Source organism: Phaeodactylum tricornutum, chromosome 28 (genome assembly GCF_000150955.2).
Source record: "Phaeodactylum tricornutum CCAP 1055/1 chromosome 28, whole genome shotgun sequence".
NCBI classification, from domain to species: Eukaryota; Bacillariophyta; class Bacillariophyceae; order Surirellales; family Neidiaceae; genus Phaeodactylum; species Phaeodactylum tricornutum.
The window spans coordinates 269,793-291,191 of NC_011696.1; the positions used below are offsets into that span (position 1 = coordinate 269,793).

The 21,399-nt window shown below is 48.0% G+C and overlaps 10 protein-coding genes across 10 annotated transcripts; 5 read left to right on the top strand and 5 right to left on the bottom strand.

The window, feature by feature from the left end:
• Positions 1-465: 465 nt before the first annotated feature.
• Positions 466-1,488, top strand: PHATRDRAFT_42373 (predicted protein; the record flags this gene model as incomplete). Its single annotated transcript, XM_002185127.1, has 1 exon — positions 466-1,488. The coding sequence occupies one exon, from the start codon at positions 466-468 to the stop codon at positions 1,486-1,488; it is 1,023 nt and encodes a 340-aa protein (XP_002185163.1).
• Positions 1,489-1,563: 75 nt separating this feature from the next.
• PHATRDRAFT_50315 (predicted protein) lies at positions 1,564-3,958 on the bottom strand (the record flags this gene model as incomplete). Its single annotated transcript, XM_002185210.1, has 4 exons — positions 1,564-2,134; positions 2,378-3,196; positions 3,262-3,380; positions 3,463-3,958. Coding segments are annotated over 4 exons (2,004 nt in total), but the record flags the coding sequence as incomplete, so codon positions are not given.
• Positions 3,959-4,401: 443 nt separating this feature from the next.
• Positions 4,402-6,788, top strand: PHATRDRAFT_41238 (predicted protein; the record flags this gene model as incomplete). Its single annotated transcript, XM_002185128.1, has 3 exons — positions 4,402-4,613; positions 4,706-6,555; positions 6,634-6,788. The coding sequence occupies 3 exons, from the start codon at positions 4,402-4,404 to the stop codon at positions 6,786-6,788; spliced, it is 2,217 nt and encodes a 738-aa protein (XP_002185164.1).
• PHATRDRAFT_50316 (predicted protein) lies at positions 6,770-11,205 on the bottom strand (the record flags this gene model as incomplete). The annotated part of the gene is made up of 4 exons (XM_002185211.1): positions 6,770-7,014; positions 7,047-8,225; positions 8,295-10,931; positions 11,026-11,205. 4 exons carry the CDS (start codon positions 11,203-11,205, stop codon positions 6,976-6,978), a joined length of 4,035 nt encoding a protein of 1,344 aa, XP_002185247.1. The 3' UTR covers positions 6,770-6,975.
• A 707-nt stretch (positions 11,206-11,912) lies between these two features.
• Positions 11,913-12,392, top strand: PHATRDRAFT_6914 (formylmethionine deformylase; the record flags this gene model as incomplete). The annotated part of the gene is made up of 1 exon (XM_002185129.1): positions 11,913-12,392. A coding segment is annotated over one exon (480 nt), but the record flags the coding sequence as incomplete, so codon positions are not given.
• An 892-nt stretch (positions 12,393-13,284) lies between these two features.
• Positions 13,285-15,138, top strand: PHATRDRAFT_41241 (predicted protein; the record flags this gene model as incomplete). The annotated part of the gene is made up of 1 exon (XM_002185130.1): positions 13,285-15,138. The coding sequence occupies one exon, from the start codon at positions 13,285-13,287 to the stop codon at positions 15,136-15,138; it is 1,854 nt and encodes a 617-aa protein (XP_002185166.1).
• On the bottom strand, positions 15,137-16,638 carry PHATRDRAFT_50318 (predicted protein). Its single transcript, XM_002185212.1, has 2 exons — positions 15,335-16,638; positions 15,137-15,240 (listed from the first exon to the last, which is right to left on the bottom strand). The coding sequence occupies exons 1-2, from the start codon at positions 16,506-16,508 to the stop codon at positions 15,224-15,226; spliced, it is 1,191 nt and encodes a 396-aa protein (XP_002185248.1). The 5' UTR covers positions 16,509-16,638; the 3' UTR covers positions 15,137-15,223.
• Positions 16,639-16,921: 283 nt separating this feature from the next.
• On the top strand, positions 16,922-18,639 carry PHATRDRAFT_41243 (predicted protein; the record flags this gene model as incomplete). Its single annotated transcript, XM_002185131.1, has 2 exons — positions 16,922-18,548; positions 18,617-18,639. 2 exons carry the CDS (start codon positions 16,922-16,924, stop codon positions 18,637-18,639), a joined length of 1,650 nt encoding a protein of 549 aa, XP_002185167.1.
• Positions 18,640-18,751: 112 nt separating this feature from the next.
• On the bottom strand, positions 18,752-19,429 carry PHATRDRAFT_41244 (predicted protein; the record flags this gene model as incomplete). Its single annotated transcript, XM_002185213.1, has 2 exons — positions 18,752-19,060; positions 19,133-19,429. 2 exons carry the CDS (start codon positions 19,427-19,429, stop codon positions 18,752-18,754), a joined length of 606 nt encoding a protein of 201 aa, XP_002185249.1.
• A 469-nt stretch (positions 19,430-19,898) lies between these two features.
• Positions 19,899-20,908, bottom strand: PHATRDRAFT_55176 (predicted protein). Its single transcript, XM_002185214.1, has 3 exons — positions 20,696-20,908; positions 20,364-20,603; positions 19,899-20,286 (listed from the first exon to the last, which is right to left on the bottom strand). Exons 1-3 carry the CDS (start codon positions 20,901-20,903, stop codon positions 20,027-20,029), a joined length of 708 nt encoding a protein of 235 aa, XP_002185250.1. The 5' UTR covers positions 20,904-20,908; the 3' UTR covers positions 19,899-20,026.
• Between the last annotated feature and the right edge of the window lie 491 nt (positions 20,909-21,399).

Here is a 21,399-nt window from a genome sequence, read left to right on the forward strand (position 1 = left end):
GGGAATCACACAGGCAAGACAGACATCAAGCAATCCACAAATCCAATCAAAAATCCTCTCTCACATGAGAGCTGTTTTTCGATGGACCAACCCAGCACAAAACCTCCGGAGACAGTTCACTTTTAAAAGCCATTGGAAAAGATCGAAAGTTCACCATTTGGATTCTCAACCATGGCAGCGCTGCATTTTTCGTGCGTTCTACTAGTGGCGCTGGTATCGATAGGGACAGCCTTTCATTCTCCTGCAGGATTTCCGTCACCGTCCGACACTCCGAGACTGACGGACGGCACTCACTTGTCGGCGAGATCTCCCTTTTCATTTTCCCAGCCCACGAGCGATCACACTAGTCTGTCGCGGAGACAGGCCTGGGAACGTGTCGCCGCTGCCGCTACGGTGACCACATCCGGTCTCCTGCTTCCGACGCCTCAGGTGGCGTCCGCGTCGACGCAATCGGTCTCGACGACAATGCAAGCCACGCCCGCGTTGATTCCGACAACACGACTCGGCAACAGTGACTTGGTGGTCTCCCGGACCATCCAAGGGTATTGGCAATTGGCAGGTGGACATGGTCGGTACAAGGAAACGGACGCGATAGCCAACATGAAAAGGCACTACGATGCAGGATTTACTACACTGGATACGGCCGATATTTACGGACCGTCCGAGATCATAATGGGCAAATTCATCAAAACGCAACCGCAGGCCATTCCCTGCACCAAATTTTGCTGCTTTCGATTTTTAGACGAGATTGATCGAGCGGAGGTGAAGCAACGGATATTGAACTCGTGTGAGCGATTGCAAGTCAACAAGCTACCTTTGGTAAATTTCTTTTGGTCCAATTATGGCATCAAAAAGTACGTCGACGTGGGTCTGTTTCTCGCCGAGCTGAAAGAAGAGGGCTTGATTGGAGAGATAGGGGCGACCAACTTTGATCTTCAGCGACTTCAAGAGCTCAAAAACTCCGGAGTTCCTGTTGTTGCTCATCAAGTGCAAATGTCAGCACTGGATCGACGCGCGGTCCAGAGCGGCATGGCCACTTGGTGTGCCGAAAATAATGTCAGCTTGACAACGTACGGAACCGTAGGGAGTGGTATTTTGAGTGATAGGTACTTGGGCAAGGGTGCTCCCACCCAGGAGGAACGCAACACGGCCAGTATGCGAATGTACAGTACGACTGCCTCCCGTTTTGGTGACTGGAAGCTGGTACAGGACCTACTACGTACAATGGATGCGGTTGCCAACGAAGTCCGCTCCGATGGACGCTGCACCCAGGCAACTATTTCGAACATTGCCCAGCGTTACGTGTTAGAAACCCCCGCCGTGGCTTCAATTCTCATCGGAGTTCGTAATCCGGAACACATTGCGGAGAACGCGCGGACGCACTCTTTCACATTGACTCAAGCTGAACGTGATGCAATCGACACGATTGTGGCGAAACGCAAGGGTCCGCAAGGTGATGTATGGGATATTGAGCGTGGAACCATGTAAATAAACACAAACTGCTATCATTCATTCTATTTTACCAATTGTCGTAGAAGTCTTCTTCACATTGGTTCTCGGTTGCTATAGAATCGTGAAATGGTATGGCGATAGCTCCGAGAGATTTCAAATCGCCATCAGAGTCACCGTTGCTGGAGTCGTCGTCGCCGCGTGTGGAAGCCTCACTATGCACCAATGAATCGAGGACTTTGCAAGTATCCGAATTCATACCGGACAATCCAAGCGACCGGCATTTGCTATCGTTGTTTACTTCGACTTTTCCGCGACTTTTCTTTCCTTTGTTCGCAAGAACACTTCGAAAGCGATTTTCCATCAACGTCCCAAGGCGTTCCCGAGTAAAGTCATCTTCCTTCGACTTTGTTTCTACTTGCCCCAGTTTTTGACCTTTCCGATTTGTATTCTCCCACTGATTGACACACCCCAGCAAAGACGAATTCAAAGAATTAGCTTTTGTGATGATGGAAAGTAGTGCCGAAGAGCATGCAGGGACATACTGGACATCTCGCTGGAAATGTTTGAGTTCGTTGGCTGTCAAAAGAAGATCTGGATTGCTCTTTTGCAAAAGCCGTAGACACTGTGTCAGACCGACTTCGAGAGCAGAATCAATTGCCGAGTTGTCGATCGGAAGGCGTCCCTAGAAGAATAGACTATTGTGAGCAAATCGGAATCATTGTCAGTTCTCCATTCTGTTCCATCGTGAATCTACCTTAGACAGAGACGGAAGAGGAAGCATGCCGGGCTCAGCATGAATATGTACGATTAATAGGATATTTCCCAGACGGATCTGCAAAGAAGGAAACTAACTTGATAAGATAAAGGGTAAAAAAATATTGGATGGCAAAGAATGTGCGAAAAGCCAACGTTGATGCGCATTTACCTCCGCCGGTGACAATCGACTCAGTTCGTTCGTTCGTTTCCGCTTTCGGTATTCGTGTTCGTCAAGGACAAAACACTCGTCATCCGATTCGGTGTCGTCCTTTACTGACTTGAATTTATGGTGGGTGCCTTTCACAAAAAACGGCGTTAGCTGATCACTGTCTTTGACAACGAAAGTTGGTATTTTAGTGATTCGATCCAGTCGATCCAATGATACTTCCAGTCCGTATGAATTCCACAACTTCTTCTTTGAAACAATACCCTGTACAATACCACACGCTATTGCTTCGGTACTGTCTAGCAGTGGTGTATGGTTCACGATCCGAACAACCGACATCGTTGCCGCCCCTTTCGTGACAGTCTCGTCCATGTCTTTTGCATACTTGTTATTTTTATCCTCCAACTCTTCCATATGCTCTGGGACTCCCAAAACAGCAATGCCAACCTCCATTTGTGGGTCGCCATCTTTCCCCGAAGGATCGTTTTGAAGGCGTATGGGAACCAGCGCGTGAGCGACGTTGTCCGAAGGACACTGGCGTTCCAAGTATAGTTCAACGGCCCGGCATAGCTCGGCTTTCGCATCGACATGTGATATCGATGGGCGGATGGCAAGGGGAAGAGGAGATAGAGTTGGAGCGAGAATTTCAATGCTGCACTTCAAGCCTATAATCAATTGAAAGCGGGCAAAGTATTCGGCCAGTCGGGGCCATTCCGTAACAGCTGTAGAACCGCCCTTACATGTAGAGAAAATTAGTTGAGCGACAAGAAAGGCAGGCCGTTTCCAAAGCGTTGTTTTGTCAAACTCACCGGTACCAGCACGCTGACGGCAGTCCCGCACTCATTGGTGGTGTTCTTTGTCATGGCCTTTTCAAGAAAGCAACGTACCGAATCTCCCTCCGTATCCACAACGCATTTCATACACGTCCAATGCTTTTGATTGGTAGTGGCGGACTTGATGGAAGCACAGGAATTGTCCACCATACGTTGCGTGTGTAGTAGTGAAACTGGGAAGGAAATCTCGTGTTAGGGAGGCACTATCAAAGCAACGAAGAGCCGATGAGTTTTTCTGCGCGTCGTAACACTTACGTGTGAGACCGATGCCGTATCGTCCGGAAGTGTGTTGTGTTGGACGGGTTGAGCTCGTCGTTCCAGTTCCCAATGTTGCGTGAGCTTTGCTCGTATGAAAGGGGTCCACACAAGCTTGAATGTCTTTCATACCACATCCATTATCCGAGACAGTCACACGTAGTACCTCATCGGAACTGTTACTACCAGTTTTATCAGCTTTGCCGGAACAGTCTGTGTCTCTTTCGGCCTCTGTCTCGAATCGTTCAATGACGACTCGGACACGCTTGATCCGTGTCATTTTTTCCTCGTTCGGAACCTTCCGTCGGTTGATATTGTCATCCTCCGTACAGGCATCAACTGCGTTGTCGACTATTTCTTTGATGATTTGCGCAAAGGCGTCACCTCCTGGTGAGGACTGCCGTACCCCTCGGTGTTGTTCAGTGTCGATCAAGGTGGATGATTCGCCCCCAAAGCCACCTAGCGCCGGATTGGATCGAAACGTTCGCAACGCCATTGTTTAGCCGATCCCACTAGTTTCACTAGATTGATGTTGATGATTGGGAACAAAGAATTGGGACGTCGCTTTTAAATCCTTGGAACTGTTTGACAATGCGAGCCCACAAATCGTGTTGACTGTGATAAAAATGTTTACAGGTAAACGTATTGCTAATAGAGTCAGCTTGTTTTGGCGCACTTTTCTTGGTCTTGGGCACCAATCAGAACGTTGGAATTATACACTAGATTTATGGTACACTTAACTGGAACTGTAAATTTTTACTGTTAACTCTAGTAGCTAGACGGTAGACAAACAAACTGTTCGCGAAAGCGGAAAATCGACGATGATGGAAAACGACGCGACTGACACTGTGAAAAGTCGACACCGGATTTTTTTGGAACCTTTGGGAGAAAAAAATCTACTCTCCCCGAACTTTTCGGTTTTTCATACTAGACACTGCAATGAGTGAAGAGAAGAACAATGCTTGCGACTTGATGTTGGATCGCTTAGCGCAGAATGTGTCGCGGAATCCTGCAAAACGAGCCGTTGCATTCTTGGCCGGGGGGCGCAACGGAGGGAGTCTCCAAAAAGAGTTGACTTATCAAGAACTGGAGACCGAAACAACGAAAGTAGCGAAACATCTTATTGGGAAGGGTATCGAAAAAGGAGAATGGTAAGTAGCAAAGTGGCTGGCGGATAAAGAGTGAATGAAGCAACGCCGAAGCATCCTGTCTCATGCCTTTTCCTTTCCGTTCTTCTATTTAGCGTGGTGTTAGTCTATCCTCCGTCACTGGACTTTATGATAGCATTTCTGGCGTGTCTCAAGGCCAATGTCGTGGCGGTACCTGTGTTCCCGCCAAATCCCCTCCGTCGCGATACCTTGGCGATGTTTGCCAACATTGTACAAGGATGTGGTGCCAAACACGCCTTGACGAATACCGAATACAACCACGCCAAAAAAATGGCCGGCATCCGTGACGTTTTTACAAAGTTTCAACGTCCGACCTCGGGGTGGCCAGATGACTTGGATTGGACTACAACGGACACTCTCAAAGAGCCGAGAAATTCTGTCAACTTGCCGCAACCCCCTAGCGACCGATCGCAAGTCGCCTTTTTACAGTACACAAGTGGATCGACCAGCGAACCCAAAGGTGTAATGATTACGCACGGCAATCTTGCTCACAATCTGACCATCATTACTAACGATTCTCAAGCCAAAGATGATACAGTTGTCGTATCTTGGCTTCCCCAGTATCACGATATGGGCTTGATTGGTTCGTACCTTGGCGTCTTGTTTTGTGGTGGGACGGGGTACTATCTGTCACCCCTCTCCTTCCTACAACGACCCATGGTCTGGATAGAGGCAGTTTCCCGGTATCGGGCCACCCACTTACAAGCTCCCAACTTCGCGTTTAAGTTGACTGCGCGCAAATTCAGTATCGATGCCTCGAACACTGAACTTGACTTGTCCAGTGTCCGGCATGTCATCAACGCCGCCGAACCAGTTGATGAAGAGTCTATCGATAACTTCTACAGGATTTTCGGCAAGTACGGATTTGCAAACGTTATTTATCCCACCTACGGTTTAGCAGAACATACTGTCTTTGTATGCTCGGGTGGCAAACAACGCCTCACTGTGGACAAAGCCAAACTCGAAATTGATGCCAAAGTTGTTATTTTAGAGGACGACGATCACCAAAGCACTGATATCAAGGCTGTTTCCAAGCTTATTGGCTGCGGCTTCCCTTCTCGTCAAAACGTTGACGTTCAAATAGTGGACCCAGAAAGTTGCAAAGCTTTGGCTGGAAACTTGGTCGGTGAGATCTGGATTCGTTCGCCTAGCAAAGCAGCCGGCTATTTCAACAAGCCGAAAGAGACAAAAGAAGATTTTCACGCGGGTCTTGTCAGTGACGACGGTAGCAGCATTGGCAACGCGGTAGGTGGTTACCTGCGCACTGGAGACCTTGGCTTTCTACACAAACATGAGCTTTTTATTTGTGGTAGGCTGAAAGATCTCATTATCGTCGGTGGCCGGAATTACTACCCACAGGATATAGAGGCGACAGCTGAGGCTTCGTCGGATCTAGTGCGACTAGGGTGCTCTGCTGCTTTTACAATCGATCCAACCCATGAAGGTGGCGAGGAGGTTGCGCTTGTTATGGAACTCAAAGAAGCGCCATCTTTGAAAGCTACTCAGACAGTTTGTGAATCACTGGCGAACCAGATCAAGTCCGCTATCAATCAAGAACACTCCTTAGGACTGACAGATATTGTGTTTTTGCACCCGCGCACGGTTCCGAAGACGAGCAGTGGGAAGATTGCACGGTCCTGGTGCCGAAAGGGATTCATCGCAGGATCATTAAAGATAATCTTTCGCAAATCATTCAAGAGTCAATCATTTTCACTGGAGATGGAGGAGACAACATTTGACACTCCTACGCCTCGTCCGGTGTCTTCGGATCAATCAAGTAAAATTCGAAGCATGGACAAGAAAGAGATTCTCGCCAAGCTTTCGACCGATATCTCTCGAGTCGCATCTATTTCTCCCGATGCGTTGGACAAAAGCGCAGCTCTCATATCCATGCTCGACAGTCTTTCGCTCTCTCAATTCAAAGGTATGTTGGAGAACAGTTATTCGGTCGACATCTCGGACGAGTATCTTTTTCGCGAATCCACGACCTTACTGAAACTAGTGGAAGTGGTAAAATTAGGTTACGCGCCTGATGACGAAGCAAATACTACCCCTGCAACCTCTGCGTCAAACGGAGCCATTTCAACGCCTGGTCAAGCTAAAGGCATTGCTGGGGTTTTGGGCTGTCCACCCGGAGTGGTGTGTACAATACTCTAGTTATTTTAACTTATGTTTCAAATGCAATTATTCGCCTGGGTGCTCCTCGAGGTTTTGTACGAAAATCTTCCGCTCGTCATCGCAAAGAAGTAGATCAACTTTGCCCTCGCTTTTCCAGCTTCGAAGCATTGCATTTTTTACCATATCTTTCGTAGCATATGATGGAACGAACTCACCATTCAGCGATTCAATTGCAAGATGAAACCTGTTGTCGACATCCTTCAATCTTGATAGCGACATTTGTATAGGCCCCGGAACTGTAAAGAAATCCGAGACAATAACCTCACTATTTGACGTGCTGCCAATAATACATCCCAATTTTTCGTAATTTTCTGCCGTCACGCAGAACGTTTCTGCCTCCGAGTCACTGAATTGTTGCGAATTCTCAAACGATGAGCCCCAACGACTTTCCCTCTTCATAGGACGAGCAAACGTCAGACCAATCGGGTAAAAGGACTCATCCAAGATCATTTCTTGCACTTCATCTAACTGAGGTGACGGGCTTTCTCCAAGCCATCGTGCCCCAGCACCGACGGGAATTCCGTTAATAAAGACGAGGTGATCTCCCAGCATGATGCCGCTACTTTCTACAGTGCCACTCACGTTGTTGAAACCTTTGATCAAAACTCTGCGGGAGCCGGAACTGAGTCTAGTCTCATCGAGCATAATCTCATCAGGCCCACCTGTTTCATGAGATCCAGGAGTGACAGCCGGCCTTTCGACGACAACACGAAATAAGTAAGAGTGCGCAAATGTCAGGCAAAGAGGTCGCGTCTTGGCAGCCGATTCCAAGAGATCGATTGCATTTAGCTGTCCTTCTTCGCACGTTCCCTGAGCATTTTTTCCATTTACTCGCACAAGTAAATCTCCTATATGTATGTCACCGGACCTCTCGGCGGCAAAAACAATACCGCCGTTCCCTTCCAAAAATTTGGAAACAGAAAGACACTGATTCCCAATGGATTGACTGAACTCAATGCCCAAATCTGCTAGCTCATCAAAAACTACATCGTACGTTGCAAATTCTCTTGGCAGATTCAAACCGTAGTCTTCGCAATCGGTATCCTCGCCAGATTGAACGAATCTATTGACCTTCTCCGCTTCTTCGAGTTCAGCCAACTGAAAAAGAATTGTTTTTGGCCGTGTTGAATCTCTTAGTGCTTCAAATAGGTCGTCCTGATCAGCGTACTCAAACCCGTTCACAGCAACAACACGTGCACCTTTGAACATATCAGGTTCAAATTGACGGAGCTCGCAAACTCCCCGAGCCTGACTGCCTCTCGGAAAGTCAACGACTTTCAAGTGACCAGATTCGTCGTTGGTTAACAGGTTCATTCCTAAAGGGAGCCGTTCTCTCCAAACAAGTTCCACAAGCGAATGATCATTGGCAAAAACTTGTTGAACTACCACCTGCTCGTCCGCTTCCACTAGATCTTCCTGTTATAAAATAGTGATAAGGAAATTAGTCATACGCTTTTGAAGGACGCAAGCATGACGTCAACTTACCATGTCGAGACCAGCTGTTCGAAGAATTAATTCCCAGTAGGAAGACAGTACTTGATTCAGTCTCTGAAGGATCCAACCACTCCGGTTTGTAAGAACGTTTACAATAGTTCTAACAACGTAGTCTCGTAAGGGACCCTTAAAAATAGCGGCCAACTTGTTGAGGATCCATGTAAGACTACCCTCGCCCTGCAACTTCATTTCAACCTCACCGATTGAACAGCTGCGGTCGTGCAAACATAGAACTGGTTCCATAGTATTGGTCTCAGAGTTGAGGCGACGCCTCAGCTCAAATTGCAGACGAATCGCACCGTTTGACATTTTGACGTCAGCCTTCCCGTTTCCTTTAAGATAGGGCATGTACGTTTGTTCAAAGCTCCAGATGGCATCCTCGAGAATGGCCGATATATCACGAATCTCGACGATGAGCAGCTCTGTCGCCATCACATCTTTCGATAACGAATCGATTTGCAAGGGTTCCTCACTATCTGTCATTTCCATACTACGGGCTGGGCGAATTTCATGGGTTTGACCAGGGTCAAACCCATCGTCGACGCCAGAGCTTTCTCGTGAGCTGGATTGACGTCTCGTTGCCCGCATCCCGGCCAATTCAATTTGGATGTCCTCTTTACGTACCCTGAATCCTTCAAGAGAGAGGTTTGATATATTATAGATCAATCCATCTCTTACCCCTTCAAAAGGAGGAACCGGCATGGATGGAAGGATTCGAAGCACAAAATCCAAGGCGGTATCGGTCGCTGTTGATAACAGCTTGTGACGTGCTTCTTCATCTGCGACAGCACTCCCCGCAGTATCCAGCAGTTCGTTCATATTCAGTCTCTCCACTTCCTTCATTACGGCTTCTTTTGTTAAACCAGCTTTTTCAGCAATTTGTATGGCATCGTTTATAGCCTTGTTGCTAGAAACTCCTTCAATCGCATCCAAAATGTTTTCACTGTGCTGGACAAGGGACTCACCAGCTGCTACAACGTTCTCATCGTTTAGGATGCTAATCGCCTCGTCCATCAGAGAAGAGAGCGACAGCTCTCCCGACATGATCTTTCTAATTCGCTGTAGCACCACTAAAACAGTCCTATCTGTCACTTGCGTTTCTGCGGTGCAAAGCTGCTGATCAATCTGTGCCATTGCACGCTTGGCTATAGGTTCAAATATAGCGGCTGTCCCCCCCTCACCTCTTACAACTGACGCAATTGCTTCTGGAGACAAGTCATCACCTAGATGATCGCCGAGATTACAGAGTACATGCTCAATTCTTAACAAGACAATATCTCGGTATTCACTACGCCGAGACAAAACGGAAATCAAAGTCTCGTGGGAAGCCTCAGAGGCGGAAGAAGCTTTTCCCTGCATGAGTGATATCATTTGCGTAATCTGACCGCTCGAGTCTTCTTCATGGCCTTGAATAGTGGAGAGTGCTCCGGCGATGATACCATCGAGCCCTCCGACGGATTCGCTGCGAACTTCAATCGCTTCGACTAGTCGAGCCTTAACGGCATCACCAAGTGCGATGGATTTCAGTCTTGCCAACGCTGTGTCTCCTTCAGTGAACGCTTTCGTCAAGTTGGATCCCACTTCTCCTGCCCATTGCAATTGATGTTGATTGAAGATAGTCCCGACACGCGCCTGCAAACGACTTGCCCCTTCCACAAAGAGCCCTGCCGATCTCGTTCGCATCAAGCGACCAGTGGCCTCTTGCCAGGCGGCCGTCCTTTCCGAAACTGTTTCGAAGATCTCACTCAAGTTCCGATCTGATTTGGCGGCTGTCGTGAGTGAGTCAAATGCCGTTGAAAAATTCTTCGCCAAGTCTTGACGAAGTTCATTGGTCGATTTTCCATCAAGATTGGATTTCAGAAATTCATCTAGCGCAGTGAGCGCCGCCTTTCGAGACATCTCAAGAGAAGCGCCAGCCTCAGCACCATCAGATTGTACGATGCGTATTCCCGTGCGCTCCAAAGTCTGTTCTGTTGCTTTCGGCAGATCTTTCTGTACTATTTGTGCCAATCGCGTTCTGCATTTGCCCAAGAGAACAGTCAGTTCCTCGTCCTTGACCATGCTAAAAATTTGCTTCATGTTTTTGTCTAACTCTGGAACACATTTTTTTGCTGCTGCTGTCAGATCCTCAATTTTAGCATCTGTATTGGTTTGCCGGGAAATGTTTTTAATACCCGTTTGGACCGCCTGCCCAGTCTGGCTCAGAAGACGTTGGGTAGTCGGATGTTGAAGTATACTGCCCGTCGCCGCCGCGGTTTGGTCACCCCGCAACATGAGCGTTTCTAATACGGGATAATATTTTCCCGACACCGAAGGTGAAAGGTTTTCCGTATCAATTTCGAGAAAAAGACGATGCTTCCTGCTCGTACTACTAATTGCCTCTCGTAACAAAAGCGAGCTCCGGCGTTGTGACAAACTGGTCATTTCTCCTGATTTGTTTTCCGGAATTTCAACAGAGTCGGTAAGTCGGCTCACGAGGTACACGTTCCGATCCTTGTAGTAGGAGTGCACCAAAAATTGGTTTCCAGAAGAGGTCGAAGAACCAACGCTGGAAATGGGTGATGAGGCATTCGCGGCTGTGGAGTGGCGTGTTATCATCCCAGGTGCCACGGGAAGCCGACGATGGATCTAAAAAGGAATGAAACAATTGAGTTCGAGAAACCATAAGTAATACGACCAGTAGCGTAGTCCATTCTAGGGTTCCTCCAGCTGCTTCACTTACCGTTGTGGGTTGCAGGAATGCTTGGGCGGCCGACCCGACGGACTTTCCGGGGATTCTCCACAAGCGAATCGCAAAACTTCCATCGGCGCGTTTCTGTACTACAACCCCGACACCGTATGTCGTCAGCACAACATCTCCGGCCGTATGCGACCCCTTAGCGTCGCTCTTGTTCATTGCCATCGATTTTGGCGAACAATTATGTGCAAGCAACAAAGAGTCTGCTTTCAGGATTGCGACGAGTGCGACCCTATCAAATGACTTTCGGAAGCAGGGTTTTCTTTTTTTTGGAGGAAAACAGCTAGCCCCGACATGTCGTAACCTTTATTGATTGTATTTTTTTGGTTAAGTATATGCATTTACAGTTAACTGAAACAATGGAAGGACAAACATCGGGCGAGACCTGAAGTCGTGTAATCCAAAACGCAAACTCCACTGCATGCCTGTCTATTACAGCCTTAGGTTCTTCCCGTGTCACTGACCCTTGAGTCGGAATACATATGGTAGAAGTGAAGATAGTGCCCTATCTATTCCTGTAATCTGTAGTGACTCTGATGAAGCTGAAGCACTGCGGAATGAAACACTTTCACCTGCATTGCCTCTCAATTCTTTCTTGTCGCTTCCTTTCCACGTTTGCTTGGACTGGAGTACGCTCGAATGGACAAAATGGGAACGATCGACGGGCCTTTCTTGCCAGTAACATTGCCTGTCTGACGTTTATTCCAGTGTCACCAGCTTCTGCCTTGCTAGATTCTGCCACAACGGATACAATTCCACCGGGGGGGAAGCCTTTTGTCTATTCGGAAAGCTGGACGGGGACAACCTTGCCTCTAATGAATCTTTCCGAAGCAGTGAACTTCGCCGAACAGAAAGGCCTTTTGTACTGGCCCATGGCCCGATGGCCCGATCCCATTCTGCGCCGACCTGCACAACCGGTCGATGCACATTGGTTCGGGACGGGTACATTGCAGAAAGCTTGCGCGTTGTTGCGAGCGACATCCGTTTCCGAAAAGGCAGTTGGGTTGGCCGCACAGCAGTGTGGCGTGGACGCCCGCATCGTTTATCTCCAACCGGAAGAAAGGCACCCGCTCATTAATCGAAGGTCATTCCAGCGAACCGCAGAACTCTCAGAGATTACTATGATAAATCCACAGATTGTGGAACGCTCGCCCGAACTCGACGTTCACTCTTGGCGCGAACATTGCTTGGTGCTGCCACCAACCTTCGATGCGACGGTTTTGAGGGACTCGTGGGTGACGATTGTTTTCCGAGATATCCACGGGCGACCTCATTCGGTTCGTCTTCGTGGAGAAATGGCACGAGCGGTACAACACGAGCTAGACCATGATCGCGGTATTTTGATCACTGATCATGTCGACATGGAGGAACTAGAAAACGATGCAATGCGAGCAATCGAATCAATTGGACATCGGGATCGAATGACGCTAGCATATGCACGTTACTTGAACTAAGAAGCTGCTCCTTAGTGGTATATTTTGGCTGACCAGAATCTGTGGCAATGTGGTGCGAGAGGGGAGGGGACTCGCTTCATCTCTCGGTACTATCAAAAAACACAAAGAGGAGATTTCTTCACGGACAATGCTTGACGACAGACATGCATGCTATATCTGTTCCGGATCTTCACTTCCAGCGCAAAGTAAAACGGGAACGCATCACGCTATGCACTTTCTTATATTCTTTCTGGGAAGCCTGGACTGTACAAATCTTGCGGGGCAACAGATGACACCGCCAACTCCTGAGTAATTTGGTGGCTTTACTGATGTGATCTTTTATATACTACGAAGACACTATAGGTGCACGTAAGCGCATTCCGGTATCTTTCACACCGTATTCACTGTCAATTTAGGTGGACCGCGGAGCCAGGAGCGGAGAGTGTTTGCCACCTGTTCCACAGTGGCAAAGCGTGGGAGAAAAATCTAGCGGCTAAAAAAATGAAGAAACCCCTCTCGCTATAAAAACCAGCTTGTAGATAATAAAATAAATAATTAGAAATGTGTCGGACAAACTATTTATTGTCGCAATTTTACTTAAATTCATGTCACGCAGGACGAGGTCACAGTAACCTAACTCAGTACGTGAAAGCTCGCCAAACCCGATTTCACATCCTATGGCGTGTATCTAGAATCAATTCGGTTCCATCTCGTAAGTTCTCCATTTCGATAGCGAGAGAACGGAGACACATGCCTAATTACGTTAAGGGGCAAGGCAGTAGTTACCGAAGAGAATGAGGAGTTGTATGATATGACAAGGCTGGAGAAACTGCAAAGGACAATTATTCACTTCGGAAGTCTGAAGACAACAGAAGCGGTGGAAGACGATATCGTTTGTGGGATCGAGATCACGCCGTGTGCGAGTGATAGTCTATCAACACTTTCTACGATTCCTATATCAAGCAATGAATCGCAGGCCATTAGTTGGTCGGATGCGAGCCAATCGACTTCTGATTCCTTTCCACAAAATACTTATTTGGTTCATTCTTTCTCTTGCGAAAACGTAAATTGCCCGTCATGGGATACCAGCAACTCGTCAAAAGATGTAGTATTTGACGGTATCTGTGATGAATATTACGAATTTTCGACAAAAAGAAACCATTCTTTTATTGGACCTTTGACACCGAAAGAACACCAGTTTAACACTTGGCAGTTGCGAAATCGTTCTGAAAACCCCAATTTTTGCCTTGGCCGCGGCTACGTTTTACCAGCACAATATGAATGTTCTTCAGATGCATATCTCTCTGAGCACGGTCTACTTCATTCATTTGCAGAACGTGACAACTGTCCAGACTTTATTAATCTGGTAGAGTCAGAACCTGAGAGGCTCCATGTGTATCTTACACAATCGATTGCCAGTACGCTGTGCCAGTTGACGACCAGGGCCTCTGATACACCAACTATTTCTAATGATTCGACAAGACAAAAACTCGCCTTGCAACCTCAGAATTCGGCATATACGCAGCAGGAGTCGTTGGTAATTTCACTGCAAGAGAACACGAATACGATTATGATACTACTTTCGGGACCACTAGTGCACCTCTCTTCGGTGATGAACATATTGGAGGCAGGAAGGATTTCGAGTCGCAAAATGTCCATTCATAGTTTTTTCTACCAGCAGAATATCGCCAAAATGTTGACATGTGATTCAGTTCTCAGAAGTGCAGTTGCTTTGAGAGTCCAACTGAAAAGGTGGTCCAGGCATATCACCAATAAGGAAAGCAATTCTAAGGAAACCGGCTCTTGTCTCGACAGTGATGGAACGAAAATTATCTGCACACCAAAAATGCTTCCATTGGCTTACGCATATATCAGCGAAGGCCAAAAAAATGACGTGAACTTGATTCAAGACGTGGAGCTGAAAGCCGTGCTGAATATAACGGATGGGGGAAATAGTGCGTCGGCTTTGTTTCCCACCTTCTCTAGCGATTCGATCCTGGTGTGTGAGTCAGATGATGGGCTCAGTGAAGAACTGTATGCCCTGGACTCAATTGGAAGCAGATTGCGCGAAGAACTTGAGAATGCAGAGCAAACACTGAAATATGCAGCTCAGAGCGCTCATGCCAAAGTAAGCGGTCCCCCAGCTCCGACGATTCACGATGATGGTGATCCCTACAGCTACCACCTTGTTGAAATCAAACAAAAATTAAAAGCTTTGGAACGAATCGAACGTAGCCTTCGGAAAGCAATGTCCCGTGCAGACAAGATCATTTGCCAAGTCGCCTCTGACGATGATGCTTTAGACGATACGACAGTGTCGACCGATGTTAGTTCAACTGAGTCGAAGTCCCCAGGGCCTTCAGTCAAAAGCAGTCGATCGGTAAGAATGCCCGGGACAGATGGCCGTAAGGTTCACTTCGCAGCCGAACATCAAGAATTTGTTTTCGTCACCGACACCAGTTATAGTTGGGCAGGGAGTGGAGAAGACGGACCAGAAGTAGACGAGTCGAGCGGTTTTCTTGGTAAGCTAGAAGACGTCTACTATGCCTGTGAAGACATTATGGACGAAATGGCGTTCTCCTGCACGAGATTTTTCGAAAGCAATCGGCCAAGCGCAACATCATCGACTGTACCGATTCGGAGAAGTACGATACACTTTGTATAAGGGGAGCCAGCTGTACTTTAGAGCAAGAGACACTAAGTTTGTCCAAACAGAATTTAGAATTCCGTAGATTCTTGATATTCTCTTCTCAATGCCTCCTTCGCTCTTTCATTCAAGTTTAGGTAACGTCGTTGAAGACGTTGAGGATGTCGTTTTGGAAACTTTTCGTGTGCGAAATTGACCCACTGAATTCCCCTACCTCTTGATTCCTCTTGTCGTGCAGCCTGCAAAAGAGCTTCATCTTCTGCCGCCGTGAACGGTATTGTTGAGTAAACCGGATTCAAAGTTCTATGCCATTTATCAACCACGGACTTCATGCTCCGGCCCGGCAGATGATAAACGAGCTGGTGCAAATCATTTCCGGGTGAGCTTTTGTACATCTTCATCACAATGGCCAATTTACGCTCTTCTTCGTCACTCCATGCGTCGTGCTTTAATTTAGGGTTGAGCAGGGAGGTATTGAGTCGTTTGAATATTTTTGATCTGGGTTTGTCGGGCGCAATATTCGCAGCCATGTAAGCTACTTGCGATCCATCCAGGACTAGTTGAGGACCCATGGCTGCTACGTACTTCAGTAGAAGTTCGTCCTGCTCGGCGGTAAACACTATAGTGGACGATTGGCATGATTGGCGTAGCATATTTTGGTACGCAAGAAAGCATTCCCATCCCGTCCTTTGTTTTGTGGCAGTGGATAACTCCTTTCCTATGGCAAACCAATCAGGTGTTTTCGATGCAGCTTCCACTTGCTCGACAATGCGTTGCAATTCCGCTTTGGTTATCATATCTCGTTTTCTGATGAGCTGCTCATAGTGCACACGGCATTCCTCTGCGGTTCTCGGAAGTGCCGTTTTCGGAAGCGACGAGCTAAGCGATACATTTTTAACGCGTTGCTGTTGTAGCTGCTCCGCTACTTGCAAAAAGTCAATTTGTTGCTCTTGTCCCTCGATAATCGCCTCTTCAGTGGTGCTTTCAATCCGCAGATGTTGGACGATTGAAGAAAGCGTATTGGATTCCTTACTCGACCACGGAGGCTGCAAGTGATAGTAGAAGGATTCCTGTTCCAGCTTTCTCCTCTTCAGTGTGTCTGGATTTGGTGGAGGGGTACTTCCATCCGGTCCCGTGAAGAAACCTCGATTCTTCCAGATACTGTGCCGGTAAGGGTTTCCTATAACGGCGGGAACGCATAACGCCTCCATTCGCCGACGACTCGCCTGTGCCGTCAATTTGGCGGCTTGCGCACGATTATTTGCCTTTTGAAGCGCGAGTTCTCGTAAATTGCGCAGCACTGCGTACTGCAAACGCCGATTGGCCGTAAAAGCGTCCGTCAAGGGTTGCGCATCGTAGGTCGGAACCGTAGGCTGACGGTGAACCATGATTTGTTTTGGTCCAGACGATCCCGAATTGCTGCTGGAGCGGTTCTTTCTAATCTCTCGTAGTTCGCAGAGGCCTCCCAGTAGTAGATGTTCGATTGGACTGGGCTTGGCGTTTGTCAGCTTCGTTCCCACTCGGCACCGATATAATGTAGGAAGCTGACAGTGATACAGTTATATTAGTGAGGCCTGTTCGGCTCTTGGTTTGTTGTGATGTGAGTCGGAGTTTGCGCAGGTAAATCACGATTCCAACGTCATTTGGGCGGCCCAAAAGCCCATTTCTGATGACAATGGGAATGCAATAACCGGTAACACTGTTGAATTGGAATCGAGCGTGTAATTCCCTACATTCCTGTAGCCTCTCCAAGAGTGCATCTTGGACTTTCTCGCCTAGCTCGTTTAGAGCTCTGGTACAGATGGTTCGTCCGAGTCTACGGTCCGATCTTTCCGTAAGTTTGCTTCGCAAATGCTGCGCCTCCAATCGGCGGATACCGGGCAACCTCATTTCAGTGTTCCAGTCTTCCCTGACGCCTTCGAGACTCACGCGCGGAAGCAGGGCTTTCTCAATCCGGCCTGCGATTGGATCAGCTCTCGCCATTTGCCAGTCTTCCGCACCGCGAGTTTCCTTTTCGGCCGGGAAACTTTTTGAGTATGCGAGTCACAAAGGCATCGGACCCAAAAGTGGCTCCTCACGTTCCGACACGGTACGCCTTTTTTCCTTGGAAACGCGCAGGACGGTCTTGATCAACGAGGACGGATTTAAAGTTCACGTTTCTTATCGAGGCGAACAGTCGAGTTTTGACGCTTCTTGGTTGTGGCACAACGATCCTAGCTACGTGCACCCATCGTCGGGTCAACGACTGCGGTCGTCTCCGTGGACGGGGTTGGGTCGTGCAATCGAATCGGCATGTATCGTTACAGAGAAAAGGGCACAGTCGGAAGCATCGGAAGGGATTGTCATCCCCAGTGCGGCTCCACTGGGAAGTCTGCATCCGATCGGTAACTTATACCAAGGCCCCATTGTCCAAATGGATGCCTCGTCACGGCTATTGCTACGAATTCTATGGAAAAAGACCCCGATCGATGATCCTTCTACTTTGGCACCCATATCTTTCTTTGACATGAATTGGCTTTGGCGGTGCCGATACGATGCTACTGCTTCGGAGCGTTGCCTGCAAGAGACACAAATACGGAAAGAACACGCTTTGAGTCGAACTTCCACTCTACGGAACGTATTATTCGATGGCCTCCTACTGACCAATCAACCCGCCGATATGGATAATGCTCGTTATGACATTCTTGACGCTGTTGTCCATGACGGTGCGGTTATTGTCGCTCAAACTCCCGACACCCTGGACCAACACGAAACAACAGTAGGCTACGTAGGTCACAGCTTGTCGGGAGGGGGTTTGTCCCACGGGCAACTGTACGGCGATATCTTTCACGTTGAGACGGCACACAATGCACACAATTTGGCGTACACTTCAGTGGCTCTACCACCGCACCAAGATCTAGCCTATTATGATTCCAAGCCAGGCCTACAGCTTTTACATTGCGTTGCCAACACCGCCGACGTGTTGGGCGGTGAGTCGGTACTGGTCGACGCTGTTGCAGCGGCACAAGAGCTACGCAACCTTGCACCCGACCACTTCGAAGCATTGACAAAATGCCCGGCGACTTTTTTGAAGCAACGGGAAGGAGCCGATATGGTCTACCGACGAACGCACGTGGAGCAAGATTCCACCGGATCTGTTGTCGCTGTCCATTGGAGTCCACCATTTCAAGGACCGCTGTGCATACGTCCCGACTTGGTCGACAACTACTTTGTCGCGTATGCGGTCTTGGAACGTATGTTAGATAATTCACTGCCGCGCGATCGATTCATCCTACCCATCGCACCGGAACTGGAACAGTCGTTAATCGACTACGCACATGAGTATACGTGGCAACACCGACTGGAAGAGGGCCATCTCTTGATATTCAACAATCAGCGTATGCTGCATGGGAGGCGAGGATTCCAATTGTTGAGTGCCACGGCGGCGCGTCGTTTGGTAGGATGCTACACCGATATGGACGATACAATGAATCAATATCGTCTACTACGACGACAGAGAATGCTTGTGGGAGAGGATGAACGCATCCCCTTCGTCCGGAATCTCGGCAACGGGAGTAGCGGTAGCATTTAAACACGGTTATAAGTAGCTATCAGGAAATCGAGACAAACGTGTCGCAGACTAGCTCACAACTCAGATTTCGTCGGGAATGTCGCTCAAAGCATCGAAAAAGTCGTCCATGAGCCCAATCATCTTATTCAAAACAGCCAACATTCCGATAGGATCTTTTTTGCTGACGGAAACGTCTCCAGCTTGCGCGTATTTTCGTAATTGAGAGACATCCTCCATGGCACGTTTCTTATTTTCTGGATCCAACACTCCGCCGCCTACCGCTTTCATGTCGTCTCCGGTCGAGTAAACCGTTCGAAGGAATTTGCCAATATTGTCCCATTCCTTCTTATCGATCTCCGAACCGCCTTCTGACACACGCTTCCTGACAGCCTAACAAGAGGAACGGTTACAATGCTTAGAAGGATGTAACAGCCAGTAACGAGGTACCGCCTTAGTACGTACCGTAAGATCCGATTTGACGCGGACGACCCGATTGAATTGTGCTGCTCCTTGAGGCAAGGCAGTACCAGAGGATACATCTGCGCTAGCGCTCGAGGGCATGAATGTTACAGACGTGGCAAGAAAGCCAGCGGCTCCAAAAATGTGTTGGAGCACCTCCTTTCGGGTAGTGATTGCGCTACTATCCGACGCTGTTTTCATTGCTTCCCTGCCGTTCGTTCGCGGTAGATTGTGGGGTCCTACGAAAGCAGACGCAATGTCACCCGAGCAAGCAAGCATGATTGAAGAAGTGTACTTCATGATTGTCTTTTCAATGCGTGCAGAGGGAAAAGAACAGAAAAAAGAGATCTGGTCTGCTAAAAGTAGGGCCGAATCGTTATATGTTTCACGTCATAAAAATTTTACTGGCTTTGACTGCGTGAGCTGTCGAACCCGTGTCCAGACGTTAATGACCGGGATGAACACCTTTGTGGTCAAAGTCCATGTCAACTGGTTATATATACAATAGCATAGTTTGGAGAGAGGGTAGCCGAGTAGCATTCCAATTCTCTCTATGTCAATGATTGGTGTGGTATATGACAACTTGTCCTACTTCTGCTAATGGCAACAAGGAAAGACCTCGACAGTGAAAGGCACATAGTGTAAAAATATACTTCGACCAATGTGCTGGATGGATATCAAGGTCGATTCACAGTCGACTAACGTTTCCCAGTCGACTAACGTTTCCCAGTGTGGCAATATCGAGAGACGCATCATTTCTGAAATGATTCTAATATGAAAAGAATCGCTACTTGTTACAAATTAGCTTTCTCATACCAATCAAGTTGATAGAAACGGTGCTGCAGGGATCGGCCTCAATCGAATGTATCCAGCAGAATCTAGATGGCACGCAGTTCTTTATTTGCAGTTCGCCGACATGCGAGTATCCGCACCCGTCTTGGGATTCTCACCCTTGAGGGTCGGGTTCTTGCAAAGCAGACGAATGTCGAAGTCACCGATGTACGCGTCAGTAAAGTCGGCATTCTCCACGTCGGCGCCTTCAAATCCTGTGCCAGTTAAAACGGCATTGGCAAAAATAGCTCCTCGCAAAGAGGACCCTTTGAAGGTGGCTCGATCTACAATTGCATTCGTAAAGTCGGCGCCGTCCAACATGCTATCTGTTACTCAAAAAAATTGCGAAAGAGATCAGTGAGCGCCGGCACACTTCCGAAAGCCAAGACACTCAAGTACTTACCGCGAAGATATCCTTTGCTGAAATACGCTTCGGCAAAGTTGGCGTTGGAAGCATCCGTGTTTGTCATGATCACACCCGAAAGATCGTACCCAGTTGCCTTGGCGCCCGCGATCTTGCACTCCCGGAGATCCAAGAGCTTGTCACGGGCCGCGTTGGCCTGCCCCATACTGCTGCTGTTCAAGACGCAGCGATTCTTATCCGCGTAGTCAATAGGTGGTAGCTTGAAGTCTTTCGTTTGACCTGATGAAAGTAGATGCGAACGCAGGATTTCAGTGACAAAACGACAGAAAGGACAACACAAAGTCAGCACATTGATGACACAAAGCACGTACCATCCGCTAGAGAAGCAGAAGGAGATGATACAAGAATAAAAGCCACGGCTGCGGAAACTGCTAGATTCTTCATAGCCTGAATGCCATCGATACTATCCGACCGCTGCGCGAAAAGAGAAGGTCGGACAGGCTTAAGATTCGCTGGAGCGAAAGCCTCTACAGAAACAGTTGCCGCCAGCAAGGCTAAAACGGTGGAGAGTACTCTCATACTTCTGTTTAGGGACTTGCTGAAACAAGTAGTGCAGACGATGCAGGTCTGATGAGCAAACGATGGCTCGGGACGCATCAACCTTCGAGTGACAAGTCTCGGAACCGCAAGTCGAAAAGCGAGACACGAACCAAAACAAATAGCGTAGAAAAACCAAGGAGATTGTCTAGATTGAGATTTTATCACGTACGAGAAATTTGATGTGTGACGTTAGTTCCGCTAAAACCCTGAACCTATCGTGCACCTTCACTCCAATTGACAACTTCACAGTCACGTCACTGTGAATCACTATAGTGTGGCCGATGAACGAAATCCGTTACAGCTACTTTGCGTGTAAAATGAATTAGTATGTGGCAAGCGATGACAGAATCATTCACAGTGTCAATGAATACTCCGACGCGAGCTTACATCATTCTTTCAACGATTCGGTGATGGTTCTCTCTAGAGATACAATCCTTTTGCTCATGGAATGTGCCAAATGAAAGGCAGATGTGTT